General features: G+C 40.1%; 1 protein-coding gene and 1 long non-coding RNA gene across 3 annotated transcripts; one reads left to right on the top strand and one right to left on the bottom strand.

The window, feature by feature from the left end:
- Positions 1 to 718: 718 nt before the first annotated feature.
- On the bottom strand, positions 719 to 26154 carry gsna (gelsolin a). 2 transcript variants are annotated; one of them, XM_078270690.1, is made up of 16 exons: positions 25992 to 26154; positions 17174 to 17377; positions 14833 to 14987; positions 14295 to 14456; positions 13566 to 13715; positions 13399 to 13488; positions 12831 to 12963; positions 10859 to 11163; positions 9173 to 9306; positions 8605 to 8695; positions 6313 to 6483; positions 5436 to 5610; positions 2779 to 2900; positions 2224 to 2301; positions 2058 to 2118; positions 719 to 1586 (listed from the first exon to the last, which is right to left on the bottom strand). In XM_078270690.1, the coding sequence occupies exons 2-16, from the start codon at positions 17367 to 17369 to the stop codon at positions 1417 to 1419; spliced, it is 2193 nt and encodes a 730-aa protein (XP_078126816.1). In that variant the 5' UTR covers positions 17370 to 17377; positions 25992 to 26154; the 3' UTR covers positions 719 to 1416. The 2 variants fall into 2 exon arrangements, with proteins under 2 accessions (XP_078126816.1, XP_078126815.1); XM_078270689.1 differs by having other exon boundaries at positions 17174 to 17374.
- LOC144530918 (uncharacterized) lies at positions 8677 to 10913 on the top strand. The gene is made up of 3 exons (XR_013503171.1): positions 8677 to 8766; positions 9502 to 9575; positions 10836 to 10913. It is a non-coding gene; the product is annotated as an uncharacterized LOC144530918 (long non-coding RNA).

Genomic DNA, 26154 nt, shown 5'->3' with positions numbered 1-26154 from the left:
ATGTGTGTGTGTATATATATGTGTGTGTGTGTATATATATATATATATATATATATATATATATATATATATATATATATATATATATATATATATATATATATATATATATATAATGAAGTTTATTATAGCTTTGCTGGGACTAGACAGGCTTTCAGGTTGGTCACAACTGAGTTTAAAGTAGCACTGTAGGTTTTTTTAAATTATTATTTTTGTTGTGAAATACAAAGACTGTTGCAGAATGTTACTACAGTAATTCCTGTATATTTGAGTTGCTACAACAGAGAGAGTATTATTTTGCTACAGTTGGATAGCAAAGAATCTTGGGTAAACTTGCTTTAGAGTTTGAACTCTGTTACAGAGAGAAGAGGTGGTTACATACATACTGATCACCCAGGAAAAACAATTCAAACTCCCTCCTCTTATCATTTGGCTTCCACAAAAGCCCTGCTCATTAAATCAAAGTAGTATTTAAGTTTTTGTCTTGTGAAAAATGTTACACGCATCAATTATAACTTTTTTTGAAGTTTCATTCAGAATTTATGGTTGTTAGTTTCTTTTTTTATACAGTTTGCTAATGTTTGATATAGTTTTATCCTGACATAATACGAATATATAAAGACTTTAAATAAAGACGCTATCAAAAATCATTTTTGTCTATGGAACTTATTGTATTAGATCAGTATTGCAAGTGTTTGTAAAGCAGTGGCGTAAAACATTTCACATTTTATTTGGTTTTATTGAAATTATAACAGGGGAAACCTTAGAAAGTGTCACAGAAGACATAACTGGTTTGTAAAGCAGCAAAGCGTTGGTTTCCCATTTTAAAGTTGGCCATTTGCAGCATCACACAAGCTTTCCTGGGCATGCATCTGTGACATTTAAAAAATAAATATAAGAGGCATCTAAACTGAATGTGCAAACAACTTATCTATAAAGGCATCCTTAAACTGGAACAGTACCTTTTTTATTAAAAAAAAAAAAAAGCAGATTGCCTGTAAACTGGGAAAGACTATTAAGGCATCGGTTGTATTGCTTTTCATAAGCAGTTTTTTTCTTGGCAGTGAGTTTTCCAATGTTGCCGTACACAAAGACTCTGTTTTCCTTACATTTCACTAGTGAACATGTTTTATTGTCAACGTATACAATAAATGTGAAAAATTGGCTTCAATAAAAGCAGTAGACTGTATTTAGTGCAAACCCTAGAGGAAGCCTGTGTATCTGTTAAAGCTCTATTGCGATTGGTCGAGACAAAGTGAATTAAAACACTGCTACATCGACCTGTAGCCCTCACAAACGCAACACAATAAGTAAAAACAAAAAAGGTTTTCTGGGAGTATTGGCAGCTAAAGAGAGTCTCATGATTGGAGCTCAGTGCTTGCGGCGGAGCAGAGGGGTCAAAGGTCAGGTGAGATCTCACAGGGCCAGATAAGCCATGGCGCGCTCCAGGGGGTCGCTGGTCCAGTACTCGTGATCCCAGCCCAGGAACCAGCCGGTGAAGGTGGGCGGCTCAAAGCCCTGCTTGATCTTGACGATGGGCGTCCTGCGGTCTCTGTTGGCCGGATCTGTCTCGATGTAACGGACCGCTGACGAAGACAAGGAAAAGCTTGAATTGGTGCTAGAAGTCACGGAGTAAAGTTAAATCACAAATGCACAGCAGAATAATGTGCATTTGCTTAACAAACTATGGTGTTTGACAATATTATCTTTAAAAAACAAAATAAAATATATCATCCTAAAATAAGATTTTAGAACTTGTTTTTCTTTTTTGTAGTGTGACTATGGTCTTGATGTCCAAAATTTTAATATTACGTGAGGTGTTTCATATTTTGAATAAGCAAATGATTGTTTGATGGGTCACAACAATTATAAATAATATTTAAACAGAAATCAGAAAAGTCAGTTTTGGATGCCAAAGGATTGTTAAAATAAAATTAAAATACACTGAGGGAAGTTCTGGTGGCATTTCCTTTTTTCACTGATATGATTATACAAATAGATATCCTATCTTAATAATACGATGTTGAGCTTTTTTTTTTATCCACGGATGGCCTTACCGGACGCCATCGCTTCAGTCTTCTCTTCCTCTTGGGCCTCATTTCCGATCCAGACAAATACCTGAAAATGGGAAAATTTACTGCGTATTTGTTCCTTTCATTGCAGTGACTCAGCTCTGAATCTGTCTGGTACGTATAGAGCAGTCAAAGCTCTGGTTTTCTTTACCTGGTCCCAGGAGTCCAGGATCATGACATCATCAGTGGCCAGGTCGTCTTGGGTCATCTCCCCGGGTACCTCCTCAATCTGAGCGGAGGACAACGAGTAAGTGGAGCTGTATTGATGTTGGACATTTTTTTGTAATGAAAGCTGTTAACTAAGTTCTGAGATTTATGGAAGCCCATTTTTGCCAATGTGATGAAGAAAAAATATTCTGTAAGTCATTACAAGAAGAAAATTCTCAAAGTAATGAGAAACATTCTCCGGATAATGATAAACTTTCTCAAAATAATGACTTAGTATCTTAAAATAATTGTATTTTGAGATTTTGAAAAGTTTCTCATTATTTTGAGATACCAAGTCATTATTTAGAGAAAGTTTCTCATTATAATGACTTACAGGATCTTTATTTTCATCACATTGGGCTTCCGTCATTAATTATCCAGAGTATTTCGGGAAAGGCAAGTTGTTGCAAGGTAATTTACCAGAAGGGTCCGCTTCTGTGAAATGATTTTTTTTAAAGGAGTGCAGCGGCAGCAGAGGTAGCTCAAACCAAAGACTTACGATGAAGTTTCCAGTCTTATTGGAGCAGGCGAAGAGTCTAGGTGGGTGAGCGTCCATCTTGTCCTTGAGTCTGGTAGAAGTGCGATAGTCTTTCTTTCCTCCCAGAGCTTCCCAGAACTGATCTGAGGACAGGCACACTTCAAGTTATTATAGTTTTATATATTTAAACAGGAACAAAAAGCAAATAAACACCTGAAGAGATTGAAGCAATAGTTAGACATGTTGGGAAATATCCTTATTTAGCCTACTTATGTCTGTCAGTTAAATATGAGGCTACAGCCAAGAGGCAGTTAGCTTAGCACAAAGACCGGAAACAGCTAGCCTAGTTCTGTCTGAAGGTTAAAAAAAAAATTGTGTCTACCAGCACCTCTAAAACTCACTGATAATAAGATGTATCTCCTTTGTTTAATCTGTAAATCTGTTTTTTGGGGGCTTGTGTCGGACTATTTCTAATCTAACCGGCTAATGATTAGCTTCATAGTTAGTGGACACGCAGAGTGGTATCAATCTTCTCACCTAACTCTCAGCAAGAAAGCTAATACGTATTTTACCCAAAATGTTGTACCATTGATAATTAAATTAAAATGCATTCATGGATTTTTTTTGGGCCATTTAGGGACGAGAAAAAAAATGAAATTGACATATTACCACCTTATAAAGTTGTTATGTCTAATGTTAACTCACTAGCAAACGATTGCCTATTTACTCACCCAGCAGATACAAAGATTAGCATTGGAGTAATTGTGTCTGATTAGCTCTGGTTTGCTATCTGGCTCTTTAGCTGCCACACTACCTAGTAGCTAACTGTTACCGTTTGGTGCTGGGCACTTAGTGTACAGATCAGAACATTTAGCTGAAAACAGCATTCTGCTGTGACTGCGTATTAGCTTGATGAGAGCGCTGAGAGTGAACCGTAAAGTACATCTGCGGTTAAACAAAAACTATGACCTAAAAGATGCTATAAAAGCTCCAAAAAGCTGCAGTCCTTTCTGGGGGCTTGTTGCTATGAATAATTCCATTTCACATTACACAGGGTCATTTGCAGTGTTGCCTCTTTTCCAATGAAAGTAGCTAGAACCAGCTCCAAAAGTCGCTAAAAGTAGCGAGATGACATCATACGCTCATTTGCGACGTGATCATTTGCATAAAGCTTAGTGGTTGTGTCAGCAAGGTAGATAGAAAGAAATAGAAATCTTTAGCCAAATAATCACAAATTCAATACAGAATTTATTTTACCTTATAATTATTACTTAAGAAATTCGACAAAGGGAGGGAAAAAGATCAATAAAGAATTCTCAAAGAAGGCTGGCTTGCCCATGGCCAGGCCAGCTCAGCGGCGCCTTTCTCCCGTTGCGTCCCGCTGTCTTTCGTACCTACACTGGCCCCCGCACCCTGTCCCTTCTCCCCTTTCTACCTGCCTGCGCACTGTGCTGCTGCACATGACGAGAGAGGGGAGGGGCTGCTCCTCAGTCACAGAACAGAAGAGAGAGCAGACTGTTTTGGCGGCCACAGGCTGGTGACTTTTCTACAGAAAGTCGCCAGATTTGTCGCTAGTCGCTTCACTGAAAAAAAGTCGCTAAGGGGGTCTGAAAAGTCGCTAAGTTGGCAACACTGGTCATTTGATCCAGGGTTTCCCCCAGTGTATTGCAAGCCTGGTAGCCCGCCAGGCCTAAGTTGCCCCCCACCAGGCCCAAGCCACTGGGAATTATTTTGTAATGTATTTTTAAGACATTTTTAAACTACAGTTGCCGTGGGGTGGCTCGGTTTGAAACTTAGACATATAGATAGAGTCATATTTTCAAAATCTCTTGTTAGCTTTTAGCACTGACATAACATAGAGCCCTATGGCATCGGTCTTATAGCTTTTTTAAATTCTCAATTTCCCGATTCCGTTAACACAGAAACTATTGGGCTTTACATTAATGCTGCCATCAGTCTGTGAGCCAGGCCGTCTTCGTAAAAAAGACACTTGCCACTGGGCTAAACAATTTTTCTGGGGAAACCCTGTGATCCATTGTTGATTTATAATAAATAAATAAAAATGATTAGCGCAGCTTTAAAGATGTACAAAGAATACACAAAATGTATTGTTTTTTAATTAATATAAATTATGAATCACAATCTGTAAAAGCGTTAAGGTAACTACATCACTTTACACTGTGACAAATGATTCTTACACACATTTCACTGTGTGAATTTGTAATAGGAAAAGTTATAAACTATCAGCGAAAGCGCCCAGAAATAAAATGTTGAATTACTGTTCTGTTGTCTCTAGCAGCCCTCGGCTGAGGCCAATCCTTAAAAAGCAGGGTGTTTATAAAAAATGGAATCTGTTATGTTTTAGCCTGAGGTTTTCTATTTGAAATTGTTAGCAGAGAAGCCAGTTTCTTCGTGAGCTTTGAAAGCAAATCACACGATTACTGGTAACATCTAAAGGGGTGATGCAATCAAATCTTCTTTGTTTTAATATAGATGAACACAAGCACTTACTTTAGCTGAGATACAAAAAGAAAACTATTAAGCTGAGCATGAAAGCGCTATTTTGACAGCTTGAACAAAGTTCATAGCCGACACAGGAGTACGTTAACTGGTGTTGGGTTTCAGTTTGACTCAAAGGCACACAAAAAAAGAGAAATTGTTACATCACGTTTCCTCACCAGTCTCTCCTCCCTCAGACAGCTCAGAGGCTGACACTCCCAGGATGTTACACAGCTGCTGGGCTCCCTGCTTCTCTGTGTCACTGGCACCCACGCCCACCCACACAAAGGAGCCTCCAGGAGTCACCAGAACAAAAGCATCGTTGGAGTTCAGGTTGGAAGACGCTGTGTCAAGCTGCATGGACGCAGAGATATTGTAGGTTAACGTGCAGTAAAAATACATTTTATGTAGTGATGCTGGTTCATATTAAGCAGCAACCAGACTTTTATTGAGGCCAATGGAGTGAGATGAATTTGTAGAATCAACAGAGGCTGGTGTTATTCTTTCTTTTTGTTATTGTCAAAATAATCCCATGCAAAGCCCAAAGAAATGAATGCTTTAGGCACTATGGTTTTATAGATATATATAGAGATATATATATATATATATATATATATATATATAGATATATAGATATATAGCTGGGCACTATGGTTTTAGCAAACATTACTGTAACAGGAGTAAGAAAGTACCTTTGTCGGGGACTATCTTCAGCTGCAGATTAATACACACTTACTGTTCTAGTGAGTATTTCCAGCAGCAGACCGGTGTATGTTTGATTGAATCAAAAATAAACTACAGTGTGTGTGTGTTCATTGCAATAAAGTTGCATGTCACCTAGTGCAACAGTGTGTCTCATTGATGTGTTTCTAACAGTTTTTGGACAACAATGGGGCTCAATGGCAATGAGGAATAAGATACACACACAAACCTATTAGTAGGATCACATTGTAGTTGGTTTTGGTCTTTTCATCATTTGTTGACAGTAAGTCTTATCCTTTAAAAGCACGTGTGTCAGTGGTGAAGTTAGAATGTGTATGACGTTTGTCCTCTTACCTCCACAGCTCTGGTGTGTCCTGCGGAGTTGGAGCGCACCTGGAAGAGTCGAGTCTCTGCAGGAGCGGACTGACCTCCTTCCCTGGACGTTCCTCCCTTGTACACTACCATGGGCTGTCCTCCAAACAGACTCATCAGATGGGCCGGCTCTTTCCCCTGGACCACTCTCACCTGGTACACAAACGGAAAAGTTAAAACTCATGATAAGATGTTTTTTTTACGGTAATTCAAAATACCTCATGCGTTTTGACGATGTGAATTTACCCCAGGTGGTGTTACCACATCACAACAGACAGATCCTCCCTTGTTGTGTGTTGTGAAATATGCATCAACAATATGTGAAACACGGCTGCTGCAATACAGACTACAGACACAAGATGGCAGCATGGGGTGTTCACTGTCTGTGCCACAAGGTGCTGAGAGTCGAGGTTTGTGGAATTAGGACGCTGAGCGATGACGCAGGTTAGGTCTAACACAGTATTATGAGTCTCTTTGGTAGGCCGCTTTCCCATAAATATTTATGGCTGTCAGCTCTTCTGCTCAACCAATCATCACAGCAAATTATGCTAATCCTGAGAGAATAGAGAAATGGTAAATACTCATTGATGAGTAGTCCACAGTCAAACACTTTCAAACTACAAACATTCCCAGCAGGCCCTACTCTTTGCGCATCCTCTTGTATAATATGAAACAGTCTGTCTGTCCGTCAGCAGGATTACTTGTCAGTTTTGGTTGTCTCGAAACAGCATAAAAGATGTATTTTAATTTTGTTGTCTTACTTCAAATCTCTGGTTAAATCATTGTGAGATGCCTTGTCTTAGATATATTTATAGATTATAAAGACAGTCGCGTTCTCGTATACAGGCGGCCGCCTTCTTGGGAGCTACTGTCTTTCTAAACTATCTTTTTAATAAACTATCTGTACACTTACAATGTTCTCAATGCTTCGGTTAACATTTAGGGACCCTCATTATGCTACCGTTGAAGTGTGGTGATATTTTGAGACTTTTTAGTGGTACAAAATAGCGATTTGTTTTTACTTTCCCTGTGCCCCGAATACTAGCGTTGTAAGCTAATCAGCGGTCCGCGCTAGCTTTTTTCAAGCTACAAACACATTTGATTAGCATGAAAATATGTCCCAGAGAGCGATCAAGTGGGTACACATCTGTTATTAACCCCTAGGTTCGTTTTGCGCCGGAATTGTCCTTTAAGATGATACCCAGCCCTGGCCAGGTAAATTAAAGTCAAGTTAAGTTTGAGAAACTGTGAATCCAAAAGTGTGCAAAAAAGCTTTTCTCTATTTCGACAGTGAGAGCAGGGAAACATCTGTTAAATACAAACATGGCATCTGCAGAGGTTTCCACACTGCATGGATTCCAACGCTTGACCGTAAAGGATCAAGGCTCATTCTGTATAAAAGTACGTTCCCAAGTTTAACTGAAGTAAATATAAAGCTTCAGCAATTTGAGTTAGACAAATCAAGTGAGTATCTTCTTCTTTCTCTAGCCTTTAATACAGACACAGGGTCATGCCACAGCACACACACACACACACACACAACATGAGCATAAATGTACATGCAAAGTGAAGACACGCATGAGGAGCGAAGTGTGAATACAGAACACAGAAATGAATGAATGACGACTCACATGAGTGCAGAGCCAGGACTCACTCTAAACAACTCTAAAGCGTACAGAATGTTCTCCACAGTTATTTCCAAACTCTAACATCAGCACCATGATGTTGTATCTAAAATCAGGTCAGAGTAGAGTTTGGAAACAGGGCTGTTGTTTATGTGGAGCCAACAGAGTTGGTGACAGAGGAGGAGGAGGGAACCTCCCATTAACATCCACATCGGAATGTCCTGATTGTGTTGACTCATTATCACATTCATGAAGTCTTAAAGGAGCCAGAACAACAACAGCCCCTTTTAAAATCAAGATATTCATATTTATCAGGGAGGTGACAAAATAAGAAAATGTAGCTTCTTTTGTCGCTGGCTCTGGACAAAAATCGTATGTGTCATTTTGGGAGGGTACGGAGCAGGGAAGGAAGGGAAAATACCTGAGTTGTTATAGGAGCACCAACAACCTAAAGAGGAGGGAAACCAAGGAAGACAGAACAGAAGCAGCAGCAGGGAAACCATCAGGGAGAGTAAGAGGATGTACATTTTAGAGAGGAGGTGACTGCGCTGAGTAAGCCAAAGGACAGCAGAGACTTTGATAACATGACATATGAGATGAATAGAAGCTCATGGAAACAAAAAGGCACTAATGGAACAATGTGTTTCACCTGCACAGGACCACCGCCGAGCTCGTCATCCAGCTGGGCGCCGAGGATCGCACAGGCCCCGATTTCATCCTGACTGGAGTCCGCGCCCTGCCTGGGAGACAGTGTGAATGCAGCATCATTACACTGAACAGAATAAGAGGCCCAGATTGGGCTCTTTTCAAGGTAAAAAAAAGGCTGGTAATTATAAAAAAAAAACATCAAAGTCAAAATGTTTTTAGCAGTAACTATTGAATGGAAATCAACTATATTAAAAGACCGGTCCCTTAAATAATCAACGCTTAAACTTATAAGAAGTATTTTAACTTTTGGAGATTGGACTGCCCCATTTTATTTCTAAAATGTATTTTATATATATATATACAACAGAGAACAAATATACGCACATTTCCACCACTGAGTTCTGACTCTCTCAACACAGAATATCAATCATTACATTGTCCAGTTGACAGCGTTTACCTGGTTCAGGCTGTTACTCCCTGCTTTATGATTCAGGCAGTTACGAGGGGAATATTTTTTAGACTAAAATATTGCCTATCTCAGCTTTAACTGAACTCTATCATATTCTCACCACATGTAGATAACATGTCCCTGACGTCCTCCATGGTGATAGTTATAAAGGATGATGTAGCTGTCTCCTCCGTAGAACTGTCCATGTGTGGACGGATCCACGGCCATCTTGTCCGACCCCTCAATACGCCAGATCTGTCGAGAAAGAAAAAAACATGTTTGGGGACTATTGTAATTAATGTGTTATCCCATTTACTACAAATCATGTAGATATTACATAACATATAATCTACAGTATAATGTAATGTATAATGTAAATTATAACATTTTTCAAATGTGAAGCTCCCTGTGGAAATCACTCTGTATTTCACAAATATCACAACTCAACAGGGAGCTATTTGCATGGAAAATGTACGCCCCCTACAGGATGGGAAGGTAATAGCAGCAGCAGCTGAGATCTTAAGGTACGTGTCCACTGGGAAGCTCATGTGAGCAGCTGTGCAATGCATTCTGGTAGCTTTGCGGCAATTTTAGAGAAAAGGGCGTCTAGTTGCCCGCTCCTGTTTTTGCATAATGTACAGGCAACTTTATGCAAATCAGCAGCACCAGCTCGACTCGCCGCCTCTCGAAAACTCACGAAAATCTTCTAAACTGTTGTTAATCTAAAATGAAGACAGAGTTAGCAACTGCATAGCTTATTTCTCGCATAAAATTTTCGTAAAATAAGAGAAAGTTTCTAGATGAGCCGCCGTGTTGGTCTGTTTTGTAATTCGGGAGCAAACAGCCCCACGTGAAGCGGCCGTCCAATCAGGTGCAGCCATCGCAGTTGTAAAAGGGTGTAGCCTGATTTCTTATATAAAGTGTTGCCAAAGCCCGTCTACGGAAAGCCGTTCCACTCCCTATTCAGCCCCATTGTACCAAATTTGGTTGCAGTTCCACCAGAGTTCCACTGGGGGTGATCACGGTCCAGTACTAAATGAATGGGACTCTATGGAGCTAGACGGCTAAATTTGTCTCTTTCGCCTGATTGTCGTTGAGAAATCTCAGATTTGATTGTAGTTTTTGAAAGTTCAACATGGATTATAGGTCAAAAGTTGAATAAACGAGTACTTGTGTCCTTTCGATTTCTTACAGGTTGAGTCATTGTTGCCCATAACACGCTAGCATTCTGCTAATGAATGCTGATTGGTCAGTGAAGGGCTGATTATGATCAGAGATCCTGCTTGACGGCATCCAAAGCAGAACCAGAATGTCAGAGTGAATATTTCGGCGTGGTCTTTAAAACATTAGCAAACCTCTTTCTAGCACGTGTATTAACAGGGAGAGGCTAACCTGTCAGCTGTGTTGTCGATGCCTCGAGAGAACAAAGGAAGCGACTCAGAGCTTGTCGTAAAGCAGTATCTCTGGCCATATATGTGTATGACGTCATTGACATTTTAAAAGGCTTTTTAGAACAAAAAAGCCACTTTAAAAAAATCTAACACCCAGCAGCGTGTATTTTCTTAGCCTCTCCTTTCGAATGCAACATTCAAATTACTAGACAAAACTTATATCCTGAGAAAAGTGGATTTTGAGGGGTATAGCTCCATAGAGTCCCATTCATTCTACACTGGCCTGTGAGCGCCCCCTATATGGAACTCTGGTGGAACTGCAACCAGTTCAGAAGCCGGAAGTAACGAGAGAGTGGAACTTCTTCCCTTATTAGAAATTCTTTGGTGTTACAGATGTCCAGCCTCTGTCCTCTCACCTGTTTCTCTCCGCTGCCGTCATCTATCATGCCGTGCTGGGCGGCCATGGCGGGGGAGTCGTGCAGGCTGGATGCGTCGAAGGGCACCTTCACGATCTTGGCGATGCTGTTAGAGATGTAGACGACGCCCAGGCCCTCTGTCTGATCTCTGTCCCGCCAGTTTTTGAAGAACTGCTTGAAGAGCGGCGTCTCGCCCATCTCTGGCAGGATCTGGACCTCCGTGTGTTTGGGGTAACCCATCTTCTTGATGAAATGGTCTGCTGCTTTCATCGCTTCCTTTCGCTCGTCCATGTTGGCATCTTTGCCTGTAAGCAGGAGAAAAGATAGCGCAGATAAGAGTTATTATATCAAGCAATAATATATACTGTATATATGAAAAATAAATAGTGATATGAGCATTTTCATTTTTTAATATAATAGAGTTGTCTGACGAGCTAACTGTGGGAGTGACTCATATCACTGCAGCAATATACATTTTTTGTTATTGCTAAAATGTAAAAAACATGTCATGAATACTGAGAAAAAAAGCTGAGATAATATTAATGGGAATATGATTAAAGGGAGTTTGGATTAAAGGGAGTAAAAATGTTTTTGTCTTTGTTTTTGGAGATACTCCCTTTCATGACGAGCTAGATGAGATGACGAATACCACTCTCATGTCTGCACGGTAAATATGAAGCTGCAGCCAGCAGCTGGTTAGCTTAGCTTAGCATAAACAATGGAAGCCGGAAGTAGGACTCTGTCTACAGGTACAGAAATCTGCTTACCAGCACCTCTAAAACTCAATAAATAACACGTAATATGTTGTCTGTCCATACAAAAAGTGTACAAAACAGACAAGTTGCCTGGCGACAAGACACCAGGAAGTCACTGCGCCTGGCCAAAACATAGACATAACCCCTCATAAAACAACAATGTGTCATTTTTACATTTTGGTGAACTGATATGCCTGCACTTCTCTCTGATGCTCTGAAACAGATGTTACAGGAAACAGAAACACCGCTGCATGTGACGCTAGTTAACACTATACTCAACAGCAGCTAACGTTAGCCTACCGCTAGCTAGTAGCTGGATTAAACACGGTTACAATGCTGACAGCTAACGCTAAACGGTGTAAAGTGTGACTGTGTTTCACTGTAGAGGATTCAACACCGGGATGTAACAATCTGCAGCTGCTGTTGTCGGAAAAACACAGATGGTGCGTTCAATGAAACTGGTAATTTACAGCCTCGTGGTGCATTCAAAATTGTTGTTAAATGCCCTTTTCCCATCTGGTGGTTGTTTTTGTCATTCAACAGCAATTTACTAGTGAAATAAGTTATTGTTATAGTGATTACATTATTATTAAACATTTCATTTTGACGATATGGTCTTAGCAATAAACAAGCCATTCTTTAATGTCGCCAACTGTTTAGCACCCTTCTTTTCTTTAACTTTCTTAAAAAGTATCGGTTCAGGCACCGTTAAGGCACCGGTACCGTTTTAAAAGTACCGCTCTAGCAGCGGCATCCAAACCAAACAATACCCAACCCTAATATTGACTCTAGATTCAAATGTGTGACTAGATTAAATATATAATAAACAAATACAAATCTTAAAATCAAGTTTATAAAGTCACTTTCTTTGCATTCATTTGATTCCCAATCAAGATACACTGGTAAGAATGGCTTTCCATTGTTAATATGTACTTAAAAACAGTTCTGAAATGCAAAATAATAGAATTTTAATCATGTGATAAAACATGTGATTAATCGCAATTAACTATAGAACTATATTAATCGCGATTAAGAAAATGTAATCGTTTGACAGCCCTTCTATATATATATATATATATATATATAGGCTCAGCATGCCTGCTCAGAATTGACCACACAACATCTATTCAGCAGAGGTATAAAGTTTCCAGCTGTGAAGACGAAACTCTGCTAAATGAACAGTGTATGAGGAATCCTCTGCAGCACCCTGCACTGACCTTTCCAGACGAAGATCTTCCCATTGGAGCCGTGGTCCAGGATGAAGCAGTCGCCGGACTCCAGGGCGCTCTGAGCGAACGGGTTCTCTGCTGCCACCAGCGCGATGGCCATGCTCCCACTGGCGTTGGACACCTGCAGGAGGGGGCGAAGGAAGAGAGAGGCTGAGTAGAGGCATGGTGTGTCACATTTTCTGAGAATTACCAATCCGAGAGAAAAGGCCGCACGGCCTCCTCCTGGGCTTTTCATAAAATCACTGTCAGTTAGAAATGATCAATAAGTAGAACTGTGAAGGTAACATGGTTGTCACGTAGTTATTAAGACTAGTTTCATTGTTCGTAAGTGTAATGATAATAAAGTTGATTTGAATTGAATTTTTGACCCGATTTAGATATTTAAAATAAAACCAGATGAAATTACAGATTTCTATTGATTGATTTCTATTATTTTTAGATAACTGCAACAGAAAATAATGAGCGATAACAAGAGATTTATTACAAGAGAGATTAAAGAGAAAAGACAAGGTGTGTGTCTGGGGGGGGGGGGGGGGGGGGGGTCCAGTTCTCTCACCTTGTAGAGTTTGGCCATCTTCCTGTTTGAAACATCAGCCTTGATGTCATCCGCGGCTCCAACAGGCAGATCTGGTTTATCACCTAACACCTGAGGACAGACGCAGCCGTTTCAACACACAAGTCAGTTTTAGACTTCATTTTATTCTCATAACTCACTGATCTCACCTCTATCATCTTCTCTCTCTCCATCCCCTCGTCACAGACATAAACTCTGGCCCTCCCACTGCGCTCGTTGTCACGGATACCCTTGGCAACCTGAGTAGCCTTCAGCTTCTCAAAGCGGTTGCTCTGGGAGCCACACCACTGGTAAATCTCCTGTACAGCAAGAAGGAGATGAGAGCAGGTTACAAAAGAGGTGCTTAACATTTTGTGTTTTACAAAAATTAAGACCATTTATCCCATAAGCCTTGCATAATCTAAAGAGCTTGCTAAACGGACACCAACATCTGTACTTTTGTAGTGTATGTCTACTCGAAAGAACTCACTGCGGTACTGACCATCACATCTAGGTCTGCAACTAACAATTATTTTCATTGTCAATTCATCTTTTAAAAGGTTGTTTGGTCTATAAAATGTCAGAAAATGGTGAAAAATGTTGATTGGTGTTTTCCAAAGCCCAAGATGACCGCTCAAATGTCTTGTTTTGTCCACAACTCAAAAATATTCAGTTTACTGTCACAGAGGAGAGAAGAAACTAGAAAATATTCACATTTAAGAAGCTGGAATCCATTTTTTTTCCCATTAAAAAGAAATGACTCAACCGATTAATTATCAAAATAGTTGACGATTCATTTAATAGTTGACAATGAATTGATTCATCTTTGCAGCTCTAATCACATGATATCATTATGTATATCTAATATGAATGTGCTTGATCTGCTCAGTGTGACTCACAGCTCCCAGGTCCAGGATGAAGCAGTCTCCCTGGTTGAAGCTGTCCCAGCTGACCGCCACCTCCGTTGCCCGGACAGCACGGCGACCTTTGACCTGCAGCAACCGCTGCATGACCACCTCATTAGTGACCACGTGCTTGAACCCAGACGCCACGCCCCCTTTCTGAAAGATAAGAGATGCATTACACTTTTAAAAAAAGGTGGATCCAACCTTAACAAAATTAAATTTAAAAAAAGAAAGAATTTTGAAATAGATGTCGGGAAGTTGACAAGATTTACAAAATGACGCTGTCATAACAGAATGCATCTTCTATTTTTACGAATGATAAAATGCAGTTTATATTTTAAAATATGATAAAAAATATACCCTTAAAAATGTCAGTGAACAGGCAGAAATCACACTTGCACATAACTTTACCTAAACGTAATCCCAGGTTTAAAATGCACCAAAACAAAAGCAACAAAAAAAACAAACACACAAAACATGTATATTATTCCTTGTGTATACATGTTTTGCAGCTATAAACATGACATCTTACCATGTATTTGATTCCAGACTTGAAGTAGCCAAGAAAGGTTTTGGACTCGTATCCCTGGGCCTCGCGGTACTGGATGGGTTTCCCCCCCAGGAAGTCGTCCATTTGGACAGTAAAGATGGCCGCCGAGCCGCTCTCATCCTGGGTGCAGGAATCACCTGCACCAGAGGAACCACAAATGTACGCCATATAAATCCTGGTCCTTATTTTATCTCAGCAGTCATACAGCACATCTACCCAGAGAGCCACATTTTGTGTTTGACTCAGTGGGTCAGGAGATCGATATGGGGCAGATCCCAGCAGACACTTTTATAAATGCAACATTATTCTATTTCTGGGCACACACAGAGGTTCAGCAGGATGTAAGTGGGTTACATCAGACCCTGTTTATTGGTAAATGCTGTTTCCATGATCAATCAAGCTGACTAAAAGGACATGAAATCAATCGCTTTCCTGTTTGCTTTAAGCTAAATCCTAAAAAATGACCCAGTCAGGCACTCTGTCTTCTGTCAGTACTCATCTCCAGCACTCATTTTTAGGCTTTGGCTGATCTAAATAACTATTTGACCCCTTACTAGACACTGACATCAATTTGGATTTTAATTAAAAAAGTGAAAATGACATTGATGTCGCTGTCCAGTGAAAACCATGTATGATTACACGGTTGAAAGATTAAATTCACTTTAATGGGTTGAGAAAATTAGAAGATGAAGAAGGTCAACTTTATTAATCCCACAAGGGAAATTATTCATTCATGCATTCTGTTATTAATATATATTTAGATATGTATTCCCACGCACACACAGGCCCAAATACACACATGTACAGTCAGGACATGTATTATGTATGGAGAGATGTCAGAGCAAGGGGACCGCCTCACAGGATGGGGGCCCCGAGCAGTTGTGGGGGTTCACTGCCTTGCTCAATGGCACCTCGGCAGTGCCCAGGAGGTGAACTGGCTGCAGTCTACTGTCCATACTTGGTCTGTGTGGGGACTTGAACCAGCAACCGGTTCCCAAGACAAGTCCGGTCACGGACCGTACAACTGCCACCCCCATTATCCTACGTCTTAGGTTAAAAAAAACTGTGTCTGTATCAATACATGAAAACATGTCCTACAGGTGCAGGGATTTTTTTAAACTAGCTACTATCAACGTGTTCTACATTCTACAAAATAGAGGGAGAAAGTCACTACTGTTAGAACATTTTCTGCCGTACTGTACTTGAGTACATTTATTAAATTTTTTTATGCTTCATGAACTTGTACATTTCAATTTCAATTTCAAAGTTGTATTGTCATATACACAGTAAGGAAACACGTTTCCCTGTACAGTGAAATTCTTCCTTTGCTGTCCACAGAATGCCAAACAATGTAAAATCTACAGTATCTACTACAAATATACAAAATGAAACCATTTTAAAAGGCAGCATGTGAGAAATAAAGCAACAATAAAGTAGTTTAAATTAGCGTTAGCTCTACAATCTACAACATTTAAATGCTGCTTAGATGTTGATGCATCAGTGATAATAATCCACTACACATATCAAATCTTATCTGATTATAAAGGGGCCACTCTGCGTGAGTAGTTTTACGTTTTGATACCATTTTGCAGATGAGATGCGATTTTAGTTAAGTCGAATTATGAATGCAGAACTTTCACTTGTAATGGAATATTTTTACAATGTTCTACGTCTTGTATTGATTCTTAAGCCACCCATTTTGCGTGTGTTGCAAAACTGTCTAGACAAACCCCTTGTACTGAGACAAGACATCATATGTACCGTATGAGGCTTTTGATCATTGATAAAAATGTCAGCTGTGAAACTCTGCCGTGTCCTTGTAAGCCTTTCTAGTTCGATCACAAAGCACATCTGTCCAATGAAATAAGGCCTGTCACCATTTATGATGATGATCTGAGTGAGCAGGGTGAGACGCAGCGCAAACATAAAACACAACAGCAGCAGTCAACACAGCTTTGTCTGTAAACGTGCGGTGTCGTCTGTTATTTCAGAAGGCTTTTGCCAACATGTTTTTCCGTTCTCATCTTCCCAGATTCAAATAGTCACATTACGCACTAAAAAAGCAGAATTGATTCAGAAATGATTGTCTCTTCTTGCTTTAAACGAGTGTTTTAACATGCTGCCTTTTTCTCATGAGTATCTTTTCTTAACTTTGACACACAAATAGAATTTTTTTATAGATCTCTTGTACACAGATTTTATTTGATTTTACAAAAGAAAATAATCAAAAGATAAGGGAAAATGCATTCTTATACCTTGTAGATTAGCATTTATTCTTATTTCTCTGTTCAGCACATCATAACCTCCGTCTGACTGCACTCACCCAACCAGTAGTGGAGGTCGTACTGCAGGTTCCCGGAGCGTTGTTTGATGGTGTTGAGGATGAGGTAGGCGTCTCCAGTGTAAAATCCCCCGTGCAGGTTCTTGGGAACAGGCACCAGGTCAAAGTTCTCCACCCTCCACACCTGGAGGCCCGGCGTTTGTCCGGCCCGATCAAACTCTGGGTGCTGCACTGCCATCCTGCCTGCTGGGAAATCACCCACCTCAGATTTAGTGCTTTTCTTCTCTACAGGCCTAAACGTACATGTGTTCCCTTGGCAACAAGCTGTGGTTTTACGCTCTGGATCAGCGGTCAAATACTGCAGAGATAAGAGCTGTAAAGTTGTGTGATAACCTTTTATAAGTGAGACTGGGCCTCCCTATTTGTGAGATCTTTGCTCTGGATAGCCACACCCTTTAAGGCTGAGGTGTTGCCATGGATACACAGCTAAAGTTTATGGATATAGTTAGATATTAATGGTACAGCAGTGAGTCACTGGTGTCCTGTGGTCGTGGTGTTTCCTCTGAGCAAGAAGAGGAAATCCTGACAGTTATGACTCAGGTGTAGTCATAACTGGCAAAAGAAACCGTGTTTATAATTAGATATAGGAAAAGACTGGACATGTTTGCTCTTCAATCTATCATAACTTTATGCATACAAGCACAAATATTTGGACACTAGGGGTAGGAGATGTGGAAAAAAATCTATCACAGCATATGTAATCTTGGTTTTGGGTTTTCCTTAAATATGTCACCCTTAGGGCTGCTCGGTTATGGAAAAAATTGTAATCCAATTATTTTGGTCAATAATGAATAACAATTATTTAACACGATTAGTCATTGACTTTGGGATAGATGTTTCATTTATTGAACTTAAAAAACAGTGAAACAGATCAACAGAGAAAACACCTGTGAAATATCCCTTAATACCTTTCCCTTTGAACTTTTTGACACTCCCTTAAAATAAATAATATAAAAAAAATGATTTTACACAAGACAAAATGTGAGTTTACTTGCAAAACATAATTTTTTTTTTTCAATTACATTGTTTGTCTTTAGGAGGCGAAATCGCGATCAAAATTTGATTACTTGCACAACCCTATGTCACCCATATCTCCATGGTCTCAGAGTACAAGGCGTCATATGGCACAGCCTTAATGTACATATCAGCAGTCAGACTTTGGGTGTGAGTGAATTAGCTTGGGACTGGACCAAACACTCATGCAGACACATACCATACACTTCAGCCATATTTGAGAGCACAAAAGACATGTGGCGCCCAATCAAGACTTTCAAGTATGTGTCTGTGCAGCACTGGATTACAACCCGCCGGCCTCTCAGTGGGATGTTTCACATGTCTCAGGTTAAAATCTTTGTTATGGGCGTCAGGAAGCTGTTTGCAGACAGTTTATGAATTAATCAGCTGATTCTGTGGGTGTGGACTGTGGACATGTTTCAGATGTCTATCTTAGAGAATTTAAAAAGTTGGTGTAGGGTTCTTCTGCCTTGCAAGGATTTTTAAAATGCGTGTTAGTGTCATATTTGCTCAGCTTCTATTAAGGACGGCATAACAGAAAGTTTCAGTGGCGGAAAGGAACTCTTACTGTAAGCACAATGTTTTAAGAAAAACTACTATATTAAGTATTTAATAAATGTATTTATTCAAATTCTCCCAGATGTTGGCAACGCAAATGTTTTATTTTAGTATAGATGTGACATCACAACTATACGCAAGTCCTGACGGCTCGTTTAAAGGCACAGTTTCTGAATACGGGCTGTGTACATTTCTCTTGTCGATTGAGTGTTTTGATACTTTCACAGTATTTATATACCACTTCGACCTGCATTATAATAAACATGACATGGAAATCTCACTTTTTACAATATGTGGCCTTTAAGTAAAAGATCTAAATACATCTTCCACCTGGCAACTGTTTTGTGGTTGGACCTAAATGTTTGCAATGTCAGATAACAACCATGAACCAATCAGGTTTTTTTTTATATGAAATAGTCGAAAGTGAACAGTGTCCTCTGAGATTTAGCAGCAGACTTTGCAAAGCCACACTGACTCCAAACCTATTAATCGCTGGCACAGAAAAGCCTGCAAAGAGGGCATAAACAGTTTCTCAGAAGTGAAGCAGTGTTCTCAAATTAGAACCTGACCTCTCTGAAAAAGGGCTTCTGTGAGCCTTCATGTTGCATTTCTTCTTTATTTTACTAATTCATTTCAAAGATGCTTGCTCATAGGACATCCAAACCCTCAATGCTTTTATCTGTAAAGTTAATGATGCTCAGGTTCAGATATTGCAACAACAAAAAATCTAAAAACTGGAGGTCATGTAGTTCAGAATGAACACAGAATCCAGTTTTCCACAGGAATGCTGGACCAGCTGCCTCTCAATTTGCATGACTACCGTCCACATTGGAGCAAGAATCGGCCATTCTTTTAGGCCGCAGTCTGCCCACAAACATGGCAGGAATCTGCTCCTGACCCTGAAAGAGGGAAGTGGCTCAGAATTCACTTTAAGTTGGCCAACAGATGTGGGGTTCCTTTTTCCCCATTTCAGCTTTCCTCTTATCCTAAGCTGGTCTCACTGCAAATTATTTCGTAGCTCTGGAATGTTTCAGCATGGAAAAGTTAGTGGATCATGTTGGAAAGAACCACTTTCACAGTTGACTCTCCTGATATTGAACGTGGCACATGTCAACACATGGCTGGCTGGTGGATCTCTCTAAGCTGAATGATTTGCATAGATATTTGACATTGTGAGGAAAGGAAACAAATATATTCAGGTGACGGACTGTAGAGACCTAACTAGGGTTGGGCATCGAGAACCGATTCCTACTTGGAATTTCTTATTGGAATCGTTTGGAGGATTTGGTTTCAATCTGATCATGGGTTCCAAATTTAACACGCGCAAGTTTTGGTTTCCGTAGCAGCCAGGCGCTTGTTGTGTTGCAGCCTTGGAGCACAGTAAGCGGTGCTCTAGTCTGGCTTTATTTTACGTTGAAAAAGCCCTGTAAAACTGCAAGCCACCATTGAATCAAAATAAAACGTTCCTCTTATTTGTGAATTAGGCATGTGACCCGTTTCAACTCCACCTCTCACAGAATCAGAATCGAAAGGAAGAATCAGAATTGGAATCAGAATTGTTAAAATCCAAACGATGCCCAACCCTAGACCTAACTCATTTATAGCTCCTTTCTACATAACATAAAATGGACAACGCACCTAGTCAAAACACAGAAAATGTAGCCAAAACAGCCGGGTATGCGGGAGTCATACGAGGTCAAGCACTGAGTCTGAGTTCAAGTCTGAACTTCCATGACTCTGCAGCGCCTGCGTCCAGATTCGGCCAGACAAAGAGAAACTGGGGCTGCTGGGTGATTCCACTGGGATCATTAGAGCTTGATGCTTGAAAGCTAAACTTTCCTACAGTGGGCTCTAAAGTAGTCTGGTGGAATTTCCAGCCCGGAGATGCTTGAATGCTACAGAAGTCAGACAACAAATCTGCAGCGTCTGTGGCCACACAAGGTTTAACTAAGCCTCAGGCGGGTATCATAAAAGGCCTAACTTGTCAAGCCTGAAAAACAACGATACCAATAGATACATAGCAGTTTTAAGGGAAATAGGTTTACAATGATAAATACAAAGGAAGGAAAAACTGAGTGCTCATACAGTATTTTCAGACGTTGGAATGATAAAATATGGAAACTTGGAAATGACATGCAGTTTTCAACTGTCCCAGGACAGAGGCTGTCATGTTGTAAAGACTTATTTTCATGTCATAACAACAGTGACTAAGAAACAGTTGTGGATGTGGATCATCCGGCTTATATGCAGGCCTGCGGCGACACCGATCCGGCGTATCGGTGCATCTCAGTTCGGTACTGTTTCCTAAGAGTCGCGTTTATCAAAGTACAATCAGAGAAAATTCCTGTTGGATCTCTGTTCAGGCCGGTGATTGGACAAAGTGGACTGAAAAGATAAGTTGGTTCAGCCCTTTAGATAACTTTAAACTGTGTGCTTCACTCTAAAGTATGCAATGCTTCACCAAAGCACTTCACCAAAGGATGTTCAAAGTATATAGGTAGCGTGATCGTGTTACATGTAGCCTAGAAGAATGTTAGTATTTATTATGTATGCTCAATCAAGTTTTGTACTTTTGGTAATGATGGTATCTTTTGACCTTTTTAAGTAGAAATGCCTAACCAGGGACAGGGGTAGCAAATTATTGTAAGCTGTTGCATTGTCCCTGGAAAAAATAAACTAATAAATAAATAAAATAAAAAATATTCTGTATATTGTCTGTAATACTGTAGAATTTATTCATGTTATCTCGACACAAATGTCTGCTAAAGAAGAGGCACCCAGTTAGAGGAAAAGTTCAAGATTTACACTTTTTATAATACGTTTTCCCTACTGAGAGTCAGATGAGAAGATTTATACCACTCTCATGGCTGTGTGTTACACACAGAGCTGGAGCGAGGAAGTGATTAGCCTAGCTTAGCATTAAGACTGAAAGCAAGGGAAACAGGAAAATGGTTTGAACATCTTAGAATGCTAAAGAAAAACATGTAAATGGGGTTGCTACTACATCCTCCCAAACTGCTACTTCATTAATATACTGTATGGGAACCATCTAAAACAACAGCGACGAGACAATACAATAACTTTTTGTTCCCAAACAACTGGTAATAAATCAGTAACTTCTGCTCGAGTTGATAAACAGTAGCCCACAGCCATTCATTAAGTTAAACGGACACACCCAGCAATATGAAAACAGCTTGCACGCAGAGCTCTGAGCTGAGCATTAACACAGAGACGGCTGTACAGCAGACATTCACTTTTAATTGGAAAAAGCCAAGTCCCTTGAGGTAACATAGGGCATCTTATTAATGCCTCAAACTGTGGCCATGACGCAAACAGTACAGGAAAACATGTCACTTCAGTTTTCGCTTTGTAACTAAACTTGAGGTAGAATTTTACATGTTTTATGACAAAAGTACCAGTGTAACCCTTTCAATCCCCACGATAAACCTCCAAAAACATGATACATGCGTAGCTCTCTGATTGCCTGAAAACAGAGCTGCTTTATTTTTTTTTACTCGTTCAAGAAGTCTTTTCATCCAACCGAAGCAGCCGAATACCTATACTCTGAAACGCATCACCCGTTGAAAATATGAATTTGTATTCGGAAGGCCTTTGTTTCTGTGGCACTAAATAAATATGACTGCCTTTGTCTATGATCCTCCCCTCTGATGGAGAGAAATGTTCTTTGTGCCTCTGCACATCAAAGCTGTTTTCTCCCACGGTTAGATCCACTCGTACGGTGTGCGACTTCATAAATCAAACATCAGAGTGGGATACACAGCATCTGATTCACCTCACACTTTGAAAAAAATCATAGGCCAGTATTTAAATATGTGATAACAACTGTGACAAAAGGTATAAAACAAAACATAATCTAACAGGCATGAGGGAGAAGATTAGAGAAAGAGATTTTTGTTGTTGTTGATGAATTAGAATATTTTTGTGTTCATTTTCAGTTTTGTTGAATGAAGAGCAACAGCTGACTAAAACAACATTAACCATTAAATGTTTCTGGCAGCTGCAGGTTGGACACACACACACACACACACACACACACACACACACACACACACACACGCGGCTACGAGCTTAAAAAAAAAGAGCGCAGCATGCTGGGAAAAGCATATGGTGTCTGCAGGCTACCCCACCACTCTGCAGAGCCGGAGGAATTTTTGGAGTTTGTGCCCCCCTCACTGCAGGCTCTTTGTCCCCCCCTCGCCTCTGTGTAAACATGTCATTCCAACCTCAGTTATTTGGTCCCCTCCCCCATATTTTACCAGCCTCTCTTTTGTGTCTGCCTTCCCTTGAGGCCTTAAAACACGATCAGCTGCGCAGATAGCAACAGTGGAGTCATATGATAAGATTTTTATTAAGCCCTTGTGATTAATCTGCTGGTGTGCCACTTCCAAAACAAGCCCATAATGTAGTTTTGTCTTTGAAATCTTAATTTACATGTATGTGCTTGTGTGCTGAGATTCTTCCTCCAGAAGAGGGATTCTTGATGACTCATTTTCTCCACGCCGACTCTGCCACTCTCGGCCTCTCGAGGGCTGTGCAGCTGTCCTCCAGCTCGCTCAGGACATACAGTAGAGACATCGCTCTGTAATAGCTGCTCTGCTTCCCTTTCATCTGCTGATACAGCGTTAGGCTAAAGACAATCGAAACGGCTATTTACAACTTAGTAAATAACCACCCTGATATATGGACAGTTATTAAAGGATAGGAGATGGTTGTTTCAGGAACAATCTAGCTGAAACCAGTTCTGTTGCTGAATTAATCATATCAGGCATGTACTGTAAACTCTAACAAAATGGCATCTTGTTTGACGGACAATGAGAATAACAATATGACAACAATACGATCTCATCAATAGGGCTGGGCGATATGATGATATCGTCAAAACAATATTAAAATGTCTATTGTATATATTTTCCTTCATCGTTTCTATCACTTTGTCGAAAACCTAGCGGCAGAACTGTAACCGCAATATTTATGTCACTTGGACGGCCCTTTTAGTTCTGATCATTGCACGGCATGTTCATTTGACACTAAAGTTCTTAATAAAATGAAAAATTCTCAGTACATTTTATTTGTCAAGTTAACTTACACAGGAGTATACATGTGGTTATTTCGTATGGACTAGTTCTTTATCGAATTACCAGAAAACATGATGTATTGTGATATATAATGTTATACAGACATAAGAAATTACCTCTACGGGATAACTTTGTGCAGATGAGGTAGTATATATTAATATCGCAGTGTTACAATTGATATAACGATACAGAACTTCTAAACTATTTCCCTGCCCTAAATGCAAAGCAGCTAGAACTCACCATGTGAGTAGTGAGTAAGAGGTGTGGCCTTTTTCTTTTCTCAATTGGAAAAACATTGTTTATATTGAAGTCAATGGGGGGGGGGGGACTTTTCTCCTGAAATACAGTGTCTGTAAACATTTTCTACAAGAAGTTATGGTCTTGGTTGCTAACTTCATCTCTTCCACTGTATGTTTTAGATATTTTAAAAGTTGCTGTCATACATAGAATATATTAAGGCTTAAAGGTATGTTTGTTTTTGTTTTTTTACTGTAATGTCACCGACTGTCGTTTTGTGCTCTTTTTCCCCCCACTTTGTTTAATACGTTTTGCAGGTACATATAACTGACATTTACATTCAGAACCAGTGCCCTTTTTGCGTATACAACGATAAAGAAGGGTATGTTGTGAGGTTTATTGTGAATGCCCTACCCAACAACATCCCATCTAACTGTCGCGTAAGACCTGGTTGAGTTTAGTCAACTGAAACTATGTGGGTAAGGGTAGGGAAAGACTTCATTCATTGTTAGAAGAAACCAAGCCAGTGTCTCATATGCTATATTTCAATATGTAGTTAGAACGTGCTTTACCCTGAAGTACAGTGATTTAAATGCTAGAACAACAGTCTAGACAGCTCCGGTTTTAAACCAAACACCTCTTGAAATCAATGCTTACTGGGTGTGTGAGCCAAATCCATTCAACCTCCTCCCAATAACTTTTATTGTCATGCCAACTCTACTTACGCTACTGTGAGACAACATGTAGGACAGTCATTGCATGACTGCATAACCGCAAGAGGGTGCTTGTTATGTGTAGACATAACCTACGTTTACAATGACATTTTGAGTTTAAAGACTATACGCTGTCATTTTTTTGTCTAAGGACAGTCTCCCAAATTTGAATTTTCTGGCTTCAGCAGCCGACGTAGGCTACATAACAGTGAGCGGAAGCCTGGACTGTAGGCTTCAAAATGTCCATTAGCAACCTTTTTGTGACATTTTAGACATTATTTTGAGCCAGTTTGAGAACTAAAAGTAAATATGGAGCATTTGTGTTTCCATACAAATGTCCACATCAGCTGTCCTACCCTCTTTGGCAGAAAGCGTGCACAACTGTTGTTTAAATATGGGGGTGGGGTGTAGTACAGTCGGTGGGTTCAGGCATCCCATAATCTCTGTCTGGCTGACAGCTGAGTGTGGCTTTGACACACACACACACACACACACACACACACACACACACACACACACACACACAGCTACTCTAACTAATAACCACATACAGGATGTTGTGACTAACTTCCTCTATGAACAGTTACTATTTTGTTGTGTTTCTATGGCAACCACAGATGTCCTTAAAATAGAGATGAGCATATAAAGCTGCTGAGGATAATCTGACACTGTTTTTGAGTGAGATGCTCCAACAAATTACTTGACTTTTTTTTTTTTTATGTAATGCAGCAAACACAGCATTGTAAATGTTGCTTTGGGTTAGCACATCATCAGCCTAAACTCACTTTAAACAGTAAAGAAACAGGAAAAACATAACCAAACCTGTGGCCTGTTAAGTGAAAACACAGAATGTTTAGTCATCATCCGGGTTACCACTGCCTATCCATATAAGGCAGCAGCTTTGCACTTTTCACAATAAAAGCAGGGTTTACACTTCATTAGATGACAGGCTTATAAACTAAATGAACTCGGGTTCAAGTTATCCACTTTTTTTTTTACATCAGAAGAAAAAAAAACTCTCTTTCTTCCCCGCATATCTTATCTTATCTTATACCTTTGTTCCAGGCTGCGTGAAAATAACAGCTCATTTTATTGTAGCCCTAATTAACAAGGCATCAAATTACCGTCCCGCAATCTGTGCTATAGGCTGTATTGTTTCGTTGAAGAAAGTGGTTAACGTACCTGAATGTGTAGGTTGTGATCGGTGACGGGCTGCTAATGGAAGGTTGTAGACCTGAGAGAGCCGCGGTGAGCGCTTCTAGCTGCAGTGGGAGCAGAGACGCGTCGAGTCTGCGGAGTGCAGAGAGCAGAGCCTCTGTATATGCTTCTGGCCCGGGACACTCCC

The sequence above is a fragment of the Sander vitreus genome, chromosome 16 (genome assembly GCF_031162955.1).
Source record: "Sander vitreus isolate 19-12246 chromosome 16, sanVit1, whole genome shotgun sequence".
Lineage (NCBI taxonomy): Eukaryota > Metazoa > Chordata > Actinopteri > Perciformes > Percidae > Sander > Sander vitreus.
The sequence above is the reverse complement of the archived record's forward strand: the minus strand, read 5'-3'. Positions and strand labels throughout refer to the sequence as shown.